Source organism: Aplidium turbinatum, chromosome 8 (genome assembly GCF_918807975.1).
Source record: "Aplidium turbinatum chromosome 8, kaAplTurb1.1, whole genome shotgun sequence".
Classification (NCBI taxonomy): Eukaryota; Metazoa; Chordata; class Ascidiacea; order Aplousobranchia; family Polyclinidae; genus Aplidium; species Aplidium turbinatum.
Genome location: NC_137479.1, coordinates 31,598,812 through 31,609,707, shown reverse-complemented (window position 1 = coordinate 31,609,707; position 10,896 = coordinate 31,598,812). Strand labels below are relative to the sequence as shown.

At 39.4% G+C, this 10,896-nt stretch overlaps 1 protein-coding gene and 1 non-coding gene across 2 annotated transcripts; one reads left to right on the top strand and one right to left on the bottom strand.

The window, feature by feature from the left end:
* Positions 1 to 3,350: 3,350 nt before the first annotated feature.
* On the bottom strand, positions 3,351 to 8,903 carry LOC145776287 (scavenger receptor cysteine-rich domain-containing protein DMBT1-like). Its single transcript, XM_082587689.1, has 8 exons — positions 8,849 to 8,903; positions 8,344 to 8,558; positions 7,594 to 7,750; positions 6,750 to 6,940; positions 5,147 to 5,306; positions 4,581 to 4,631; positions 3,974 to 4,152; positions 3,351 to 3,539 (listed from the first exon to the last, which is right to left on the bottom strand). Exons 1-8 carry the CDS (start codon positions 8,901 to 8,903, stop codon positions 3,351 to 3,353), a joined length of 1,197 nt encoding a protein of 398 aa, XP_082443815.1.
* A 1,429-nt stretch (positions 8,904 to 10,332) lies between these two features.
* Positions 10,333 to 10,403, top strand: Trnag-ucc (transfer RNA glycine (anticodon UCC)). Its single transcript has one exon. It is a non-coding gene; the product is annotated as a tRNA-Gly (tRNA).
* The last annotated feature ends 493 nt before the right edge of the window (positions 10,404 to 10,896 follow it).

Below are 10,896 nucleotides of genomic sequence, written 5' to 3'. Positions count from 1 at the left end.
ATGTAACAGATGAGCTGCTTACTCTTTGACACAAAATCATAGCTGTGTCACCATCTGTCCGTTTCATCTCATTAGTGTTTTTGAAGCTTGGGTTGGGGTTTGAGCAAGACCACACCCTCACCGCATCTCTGTCTAAAGAGGTCCTTGCTTTTCATCACACTCTTCACTGGCGTATTGTACAAACTAAGGGGTCCTTGCCTTAAGATCTTTAGAAGCTAAAATGTCAGTGTTGATTCCTTATTCTGTCGCGCTGCCATCACTATATCTATCATCATAAGAGAAACGCGATTTTGCATTAGTAGGCGGTGTGGCGTAATAGCGGCTCAAACCACCGGTGGCATCTGCGGTGACCATCACAATTTGCAGTGAATGGCTTCCGCTTGTGTTCGTAGCCGAGCAGATCGTGGCCACTCTGCATGTTCGTTGAATGCGACGCTTTTTCTACAAATGCCACTAATTCACTCAAACTTATTTTTAAAAGTTGCTTTTTGAGTCGTTCCAACGTTGCTTTTCATAAAAAAGACGTATAAATGAACCTTTGCGAGGTAGTTGAACAACTGAAATGCAACATTATGCTTACGAGTTTGACCTTTTGTGGAAATCACTGATATATTTTAAATGGCAGACCACTTAAAATTTCAGTGAACTATAATGTTTAGGAAGATACCATCATGATTTACGTAATCATAAGCTGTCAGTTTCTAAACTAAATTGTTTCTAATAGTGACAATATGAAAAGTCGTTTGCTGTAACTGCGGTTGAAGGTTAAATAATTTAAAACAAGTTACTTTTAAAACCTTCTGAAGGTTTCAAAATGATCATTACTTGGGCTCTTAGACGCAAACTATTCTGATTTGGACAACTTGTGAGTTCTGTGCACATTACCAAACTCCATTAGCAAAACTTTCAAACAAAGCTATTTGATGTTGACTTCGAAAGCTATTAAAAAAAAGGTAACTTTCGTGTTCAACCGTCGAGGGGTGTCGAACCGATGTCCTTTCGAATTTTCACCGATCGACCACGTAGCTGAACTGAATGGTTGAACTACCAACGCTTCGCCGAGTCATCACGACTGTCCTGGCATTGGCACAAAGAGGAACTTCTCGGCTCTTGAACTGATCACAAAGGTCTATACAGTGTATGAAAACAACTCGATTTCCCTGACTTGATCTAATGGCGATAAAGGTCGAGCGGCTACAATTGTTATAATTCTTCCAATAAAGTGTAACAGCCACTGCGCAGTATTCTTGTGGTTACAAAAAGTGTCGTAAAACACGATTTTTAACTATTAACATTAAATACGTATTCAGTTAATGAGGGTAGTAAGTAGCTCAGTGCTCGGTGTGGTAGGAGATTCAAGCAATAATTGATTGAAACCAGTGAAAAACTCAAGATGGAGAAGCTTCGTCGTATGACGAAGCCCCTCCCTCTTGAGTTTTTCACTGGTTTCAAGAGGGAGGGGCGATCGCCCCTCTCCCCTAAAACACAGAAGAGTACTTTTATTTCTGGTATATTAGCAGGGTCGGATTAATGTGGACCTTCACATTATTGCGCTTGGTTGAAAGCTTTCTGTTCTACTTGCGGATCATAAAACTATTTCCATAAAAGTTAAAGAGTAAAGTTGTGAAATGATTTTGAAACTTTCTCAATGTGCACATCAAGTGCTTTCTTGCTGGCGACAAAATGTAATTGTTTGTAGTGAAGTTTCAAAAATGAGATAATTTTGTCATGTAACGAGGGAGCCTTGTTTTACTTCACAGAATTAGGTTCCCCCTTGTTGCACTTCGGTGTAGGATGCCCTAAACCCTCCCCCATTGTAGGTGAAGTCAGATCGAAAGTGCACAGTTAGAAAGGACCCGGTACTCGTCACAATGAACTGATTGTGATGTTTTCCCGCCAATCGCAGCAGCCTTGGACTCAAAACTGACCTCCCATCATAAACCTGAAAAGAAAATAACAGTTATTGTGATAAACTTAATGACATAGTTTTTCAACAAGGGTAATTTTTGTTTCAAGGCGGTAAATGTCATTGGAGTAATTTGCTACAGCAGGAGAGAAAAGCTACAAGATAATTTACTCAAAGTCTGATCCACAAATAGTTAATCGAAGTAAAAGTTGGCAATAAGTAAAAAGTTTCAGAACCTCTACTTTGCAAGTTTGTAGAAATTGGACAAACTAGCGAGCAGAAGATTAACTTCTGAAAGAACGTTTGATAAAACAAAATTTGAAATCCTCATTCCGCCTTGGCCACCGAAGTTTATTATCTAAAGTCTCTTTTACAACTTATTATTCTTGTTACTGAACTACTGCGCAGCTTTACACACCGAGAATGAACCACGATCGCTTGATGTAGTCACGCCGCAACATGCCCCACAATGCTGCGTATTGTTGAAGCATAAATCCAAGTCATTAATAGCATTCAATATTTGGCTGGCTGTTTTTTCGGTGTGGCTTTGTGACGTGGCCTGACAATGCCGCTGGACTTGGTAAGTTTCGATCAACCATCAAAATTCTAGAAAACAATTTTCTCAAGGAAATAACTTTTAACAGTAACATTAGCTACGAGCTTCATCGTGTCCCACCGTCACTGTGTCAAAGTAGTTTTCAGTTATTGTGCCCAGTAGATGGAGCTCTACGCGTGTTTCCATGTCAGATGTGGTTATCACCCATGTGCAGTTGGCCCCATTGTCGTAGGGGTCGGGCCAGTTCGGGGTCGATATGTACTGCTGGGTCGAATCGGCGTAGTATTGGCCCCCGCATTGCGATTCCAAAGCGTCAGCTGCAAAAGTTGAATAGTTTTAACTTCAATTTGTAATCAGGAAAGTATTTTGAACCAGGAAAAGAATTGATTGGTTGGTTGTTCAAAGCAACACCGTAACACAACAATACGTAAAATGACACAGCACACAACAAAATTTTAATTTAGCAGGAACACTAAATAAATAAAGACACGTTTGTGGCAACGGAAAAAAAATAAGGTTTTCGAGTCAATCAGTCATCCTTATGAGTGGAAGAATTATTTTTATTGGGTATTATGAATGAGGGCATGTAATGTGACAATAATGAAATTAACCAGACTATTTTGCGCTTATTGCAAAAACACAGTTTACAGTAACATTGTAACACAGATGCAACAAACGTCATGTATACGCGCTTGCTCTAGAGCGGTGTCGAACCGACGTCCTTTCGAACGACGCGCAGACGACTCGGAAGCTGGACGATTCGTTACGTTCGTTTACGTCATTATTGAAGTTACCTCACATAAGTTCTCATTACGAGGATGAATATTTCAAAGTTGGTCGATCAATCGGTGTACATCCGCGACAATGCAACTTTATTGACGAATTAGATTACATAAATGAATTACCCCCTGGGTTGTAAAGTTCGTAGAAGCCGGTGAATCCCCTCGCGTTGGCGGATGCGTCGCTATCGAATTCCACTCTGATGACGTTTCCTCTGGACACGAAGTTGTGGAAAACTAATGGAAACCCGCTGATGACGCTTAGCTTAGTTGACGTCATCAAAGGGCCGTCCCGGATCTGCATGAGATATGCGTAACCATGGCAACTATGACTTGGTTCATTGTTGACACACAATATTTGTTTATAGATCAGTATAAAGCCCGCCAATGCTTGATATGAACGACTCGGTTACATGTCTTGTAATACAAACGAATTTATTCTCACACGAGTCAGTTCAATCATAGACAGCTAAAAATCGATTTTTTTTTCTGCAAGATAATCTTCAGTTAAGCACGCTCCTATATTCAGTGAACCTAACCGAAGATGATCAGGCAGATGGATATAAATTGTAGCTGCATACGAAAGAACTGACTCGTGAATATAAATTGAGTTGTAGGCTGTCAACTAAATCTAGAATGTTTTTAAATGGTGTTGTAATCTAAACAGCGTCTTCTAGCGGACAATGGAATACAGAAACACCACAAAAGCTGCAGTGACGAAACAAGCATCACCTTTATCCAGTCACAGCAACGTTGAGTGCTGATGTAGTTGAACCATACTCGTACTCTGTCACCTGGTGGCGCTGTGATCACCCAAGCGCAACTTAGGTCTCCCGGATGTTGATAAGGAAATCCAGGGGAGCGAAGGATTCCAAATCCATGTGGAGAAGTTTCAAAATTACCTCCACAATCTTAAAGACAAGGAAGAATTGTGGAGCGTAAAAAACATTTGGGGGAGGATTAACAAATTAGTCTAACACTGATCGATTTATTTGGCATGCCATTTAGTGACAAATATTTTTACTTTCGAGTATTCCAGCTTTTTTATAGTTTTTAATAGGTATATTAAAGAATTCTTATCTTCTTAAATCCACTGCTGAGAACATGCATGCTCTATGCGGTCGTTTAAGTTAATGCAATGGGATTGAGCAAGCGAAATAAGCAAGAAATCTTTGCGAAAACAGAGAAAAATTTGGTTAGACAAGAATGACCCAGAGCAGCCTAGAATTTTATTGATATTTAAAGCAGTGTCATGCGTTGTCGCAGCTTCCTAGACAACTCAATATTGGGCTGTAGTGTACAGTAGCTACACGTTTGAAGCAAGCCGATGATGCGTTACCTGTTTGCGTTGCTGGTACCTGTCGTTGGGATGTAATTCCGCTTCCATTACCTAAAACACATGTGGTAAAATATGTTTTCATTTCCATAAATTTATTGTGGAAAACAGTCTTTGTCTTCGACAATTTCAAGACCATTTTGTGTTGTTTTGTTGCTGTCAAAATCGCTGTTCATTGTGGGAGATTTGTAGCGATACAAAGACAGGTCATTTACTGTCTGCGGCTGTGGATTTATCAAATTGTCAAATGTCATAAACAAAATAATTATAACATGAATTTCCATGACCTCCTCAACAAGTGGCCATGGAACAACATTCAAAATTAGTTGAAAGATATTTAGTTGAAAACATAAGAAAACAGCCACGTTGTACGTTGTTAGTTAAATTGTAGTTAATTAGTTAACTTTGAGCAATAGATACAAAAAAAAACTTGAAAACTTTGTAAAGAAAATATCAACGTATCAAAAAACTCTTCATATACAAAAATAGAAGAAGTTAAATTATTTAAGTTAGTTGTTAGTTTTTTATTTTCTATCATCTTCATCCATAGCCTGAAAACATGAACTTACTACTCTGATAAACGACGGTGAATCCGGTCGCTGATCTGGTTGCATCTGCTCTAAACCGGATATGAAGTTTTCCGCCGGTTGAAAAGAATGACGGGTGATCTGACCTTTGACCTCGAAGCGAAGCCAGGATGGTAGAAGTTTCGTCGATGCCGTCGCGAATCTAGTCAGGCGATAAAATTAATTAAAAACAAAAGAACTTGAAGGTATTGAAAAAAATGCAAGCGACTAAGAAATAAATAAATGTGTCTTTGGACAAAATTGACTGTAGCATAACGATGGTTTAACAAACTTTTCTCACTAAAGACTTCCTAGATCTTCCATAACTGAAACTAAGGGTCATACGAAACAAGAAGCCGAAACTTCTATTTGTAATTTACCAGTTAATGGGACAATTCCTAAACAGGTTCAAAAATTTAAATATCTCGGTACTATGGTAAATCGGGATGCAAGGGACGAAACAGAGCTCAACATAAGAACATCCCAAGCAAAAACAAGCTTCCAAAAAATGAACCAATTTATTGCAATAAACATATCTCCTGACAAGGTTTAGACTTTAGAGTTTTAAATTGCAATGCTTATGCTTTCGTTTAATACAACTCCGAAACCTGAAACATCTCAACAAAAATGGCTGGAAGAATTAAGTCTTTTGAAATGTGGTGCTTCCGTAGAATGAAACGTATTTGATGGCTTGCAAAGAAGACAAATAAAGAAGTTTTACACCAAATGAACCAAACCAGATTTCTGTTTTAAAAATATTCAAACCAGTCAATATAAATTTCTCGGCAATGTAATAAGCAAAAACTGGAACATCTCTCTATAACTAGTAAAATGTTTGGAAAGCGAGCACCTGGCAAACGAAGACAAACTCATCTGAAACAATTTAACGACAAAGCAGAAACAATCATTTGTACAACATAATTATAATAAATAGTAGGATCATTTTATCTAATTGTTCATCCGAGGCCGTCGATGCCTGGTTCAGGCAAGGCAGATTCAGGAGCACTGTCGATAATAATCATGCGGCTATATTCTGTGGGCGAGTTGTTACATTTTTGTCAAATTGAAACGAAATTATTTGCAAGAAATTTACTCTAAAACGAAATCAAACCAGGAAATGATAATTAGCTATGTGTCAAATCAAAACAAAGAATTTATTAAAATACATTAGATTTTTCCGATCTGTGTCAAATAGTGAACTGCCATAAAATAAATGAAGTGAGGCATGTTCCATAGAAACCATCAAAACTCTTTGTAAAGAATTCGTTTTATTATTCTCCTTTAATTTAATTAAGCAAGGAATTGTGGCACGTCACAGATATCGTCACCTGTACGACGTCATGTGGCACGTCATGTGGCACGTCATGTGGCACGTCACATGTATCATGGACTTCTAAATAGTAGAATCTGGACTGGAAACGCAGTGACCAACAGTAGGCCAACAGTGGGCCAACAGCCAAGTAACTAACCCTGTTGGCCAACTGTTGTACCAACTGTTTGGCCTACTGTTGGTCACTGCGTTTCCAGTCCAGATTCTACTATTTAGAAGTCCATGCATGTATCGTCATCTGTACGACGTCATGTGGCACGTCACTTGTATCGTCACCTGTACGACATCACAAAGCATCCTCAATTGGAAGGAACGGATGTTGAGATAGACTTGGTACCCGGGTGGGGCTGTAATGGTCCACGTGCAAACGCTATTGTTGGGGTAGTTGAGGGGCCACCCAGGGGTGTTGAACGATTGCATATGTGGGGCAGCTGTGAAGTGCGTTCCACAATCGTTTAATATTTCAACTGCAAAAACAACCAAGTGAACAAATTAGTGTCTTTTTACATTGGTTCAATGTTTGCTGAAGTTGAATCAATATAAAAGGGCGCTAATTTGCTATCTAGGAAATAGATTAAAAAGAAGAAGCTTTTTCTTAGTATCAATACAAGCAGACTATGCAGCAGATCTATATAACTTAATCATATAGTGGTGTAAAAATTTATCACGTTTTTAAAAAATTGTTTGTATCAACATGCTTCTAAAATTTAAATTTAAATAAAATCTTCAAATCATCTCAGTAGTTGGACCATTCGGGATGCCACAACTCAGCAAGTAAATTTTAACTCAGCAAATACCTTTTAACTACTGTCCAACTGAGCAAGTAAATTCAACAAGTGAAATTGTCATCCAGCATAGGACTTGCTTGGTCATCGCTTGCTAGACCCAATTTGCGACTTATTACATGCCAAGTATCGGCTTGCTCAATTTTTACCTGCCTAGGTTCATCATTTACCAATTTCAGCCACTTGCTGAAATGTTGTGAGTTCAGTTATCACTTGCTCAACTGTAATGTACTGAGTTCACAACTGCAGAGTAATAGCAGAATCAAGCATCCCATTGTTTCATAAAGCATAGATAGAACAGTGCAGTGGTTCTGTTGAATTATGACGTAACATACCTGCAGCGAACCGGAACAGGAACCCTCCAGCGGTGAGAGAGTCGTCAGAAACGAATGTGACGTGAAAGACGCCGAACGTCGAGAGGAAGCTGCATCCGGACACGTTACCGCGTAACATGGCAACCACGCTAGCATCCGAAGAACTCCCGTCGTGGACCTGGATGTCATTGTGATGAACAAGCATAACAATGCACAACTTATTCGTGATTGTGATGTCATAATTGTTTTTCCATAGCTTGTCATGCCAATGTCGAACCCATACAAGAGCAGTATTTGTAATGTTTTTTAGATCATTGTTATCACAGGAAAGACAAAGGGTGCAGTTGGCGATGGCGATGATGTGCTTCATCGTCTGATTGTCTAAGCCACAGTCACACATTGAGTGGGGAGTCGGTAATATGGAATACGTAGCTGCTCGTCAAAGAATTTGCCCGAATGAAATACCAAACCATTATCCCCAACAGCAATTCTTTCTTGTAGCCTACTACGCCAAAAGAACAACTTTTAACTTGATAAGTTGCAAACAGTTGATTTTTACTCCCAGATTTGAACATGACGCTCAATCGTGGGATTATCTCGTGGGGTTGTCAAAACAATCTACAACAGTTCAAACAACTCCGTGCGCCTCTAAACGCCTCCACAAGTTGGCTAAGGGAAATTACCTGGGATATCCCCTTTCAGTTTGATGATCGATATTTTCATCAATAAATCAAAATAACATTTTAAACGAAATAGGAAACAAAGACTTACCGTCACATAATCGCAACAAGCCTCCGTTTCGACGCGAGAGAACTCGATTTCGATCTGCGCCCCTGGGGAATTCGTTATTATGGTCCAAGCGCAATCCAGTTCGTTTTCATAGTTGCCGGGGTAGTGGGGAGTCCCCACCGATTGTGGGGCACTGGACGCGATTAGAATCTCTTCACAGCAATTCTCATGATGACGTTTCACTACCCCTCCGAAGCCTAAATTTAAAGTCTCGCGTGATTAACAAATATGAATATTTGTGCGCATGCGCGCGCATGTGCTTAAGACATACAAAAGTATTTTCATTTGTAATAAAGTAATGTAGTTTTTTGCACCAAGACACTTTTACAGCTGCCTATTACCAAACCCTTCCAATATTTAGATAGTTGTAGAGCTTGCTTTATATCTCGTTGTACCCCACAACACGCTTCTGTGAATATCGCTGATATCGGATACTATCGCCAGTGCTATGCGTTTGTCACAAGAAAAGAAAAGAAAATTGACTTACTTATAGCTACCACTGCAGCAAGAATTATAAATAAAACATCAGACAGATTTTCCATTGCGCTTCTTGTCAAACAAGTCGCTGCAAATGGTGAACATTTCTGTCACCAGATAATTAAAAAAACAATTATCCCTTAAGGCAGGACAAGTAACACACGATTGCCATTACAACTTGTTCGTTCTCCAGACTACAAATCAATCATTTTTTACATTGATTCAACGTCTAAATTGTTGAATCAATGTAAAAAAACGACTGATTTGTAGTCTGGGTCATTGGTGCCGCTTCATGTAAAGAGGGTTTCCTTAACGCGTCGCTTGCGGAGCGAGTGGTGGCAGTGTCCAACCTACTCTTCACTGGAGGACGATGGTTCGGATCCTACTCAGATTTGCATGTTAAGATATGATCAGCTGACTTGATGACTATGTTATTTTACTCTTCTTCCTCGTGTTTATAATGAAACTTCTGCAGACTAAGATCATCTGGAGAAATCACAATAGTTGCGGCATAAAATCACCATTGACAAAGACCAGACTACCAAATGCCTGCAAAGACAAAACAATTCCATGTTGACTAAGGAAAAAACATTGCCATGAACACAATAAGAGCTAGTCGATAGGAGGCTAACTGCAATTTATTCATTAGTTAGCCTCCCACCGACTTATTCATATTATGTTCATTGCAGTCGTTTTTCTACTACAACTCACTTCACATTGCAGCTTTGCAAAGCATAAGTCAAGGGTTCTCAACCAGGAGTGCACTTACCACGGTTATCTGCAAGACCTGTCCCCGGAGTGTGTGGATGCTGAATTATTTAGATTAGTGATAAAATGACGCAAGACATACAGTACTTGTTTATGGGGAACCAACATTTTCAATTGTAGGTGACTATTACTTTTCAGCTATTCTTACGAGCGGGTGCGAGAACTGGTTGGTGATTTCAAAGTGGTATTAACAAGACAAAAGGTTAAGAACCACTGGCATAGAACTGGCCTACCTGCCAGTGACGTCACTCCTCTGGGAATAATTATTTATTACGTTCATAGGTTTGGAAAGGATTATACTTACAGCCGAAAACGTTCGATTTATTTTATTTTTGTGTTAGGCCTACAACGTAAAGTATCGTATTGATGCTGAGCTGTGTTTGTTTGAGTAGAAAATGATTTCAAACATGCATTCTCTGCACTAAAATTTGTCGTTTTATGTCATTAAAACGTTGCTGAACGTTAAATCGATCAAACTCAAGAAATTCTTGTTCGGTGAGTAGTCGCTTCTATTCGTCTTTCAGCAAACACTCAGCTAAAGCAAAACGGTCCTTTGCGTTGAATCAATGTAAAAAAGACTTTGCTGATCGGAAAATTTCTTCAAACCGGCTGTCAATCAAACAATGACGTCATGCGACACAAATGTGGCACAAGAGTTTGTTGATTTTGAAATTGTGCATTGTTCTTCCTCCTGAACCGCTGCCTTCATTCTTCTGAAATATGCAAGCACTGCTGGTGTAGTAGTAACATGCAGGATTTCCATTCCTGCGCTCCGGGTTCGATTCCCGGGCAGTGCATAAGTTTTTATCGATCGTTGTACTGTATTAGCTTTGGAAATTGTTGCTTAGCTTTGTATTCTTTCTATTATTCAAATAGTTTCTATTGCCACTTTCCCAAAAAAGACTCTTTATTTGTTAATTTTGTGTTGGATCCCTTTTGCCGTGTGGAACAGAAGCCGGATGCTCGGTCATCCCTGCAGATCAGTTCTATTGATCTGGCAACATCAAGTTTGTTCAGATTGGTCAAAATTAACAAGCACTGCTGGTGTAGTGGTAACATGCAGGATTCCCATTCCTGCACCCCGGGTTCGATTCCCGGGTGATGAATACCTTTTGTACAATGCAAGAATCTTGCTTCCTCACGTTTGGCTTTTAATGTACCAGTGGATGCTTTCCACTATAATGGTTGATTGTTACATCAAAATTGCTTTAAAGGAACGCATCAAAGATGTTCTTTCTGCTGTAGATTGCTCTTGCAGAGTTTAGATTAATGTTCACCGCCACTTTGAGC

Excerpts from the sequence above, each read along its gene's own strand:
- LOC145776287 (XM_082587689.1), bottom strand. The coding sequence starts at position 8,903 with ATGGAAAATCTGTCTGATGTTTTATTTATAATTCTTGCTGCAGTGGTA. Across the intron at positions 8,559-8,848 it reads TGCTGCAGTGGTAGCTATAA|GCTTCGGAGGGGTAGTGAAA; the intron begins GTAAGTCAATTT and ends CTTTAAATTTAG. Across the intron at positions 3,540-3,973 it reads GTTGCTGTGACTGGATAAAG|ATCCGGGACGGCCCTTTGAT; the intron begins GTGATGCTTGTT and ends TATCTCATGCAG.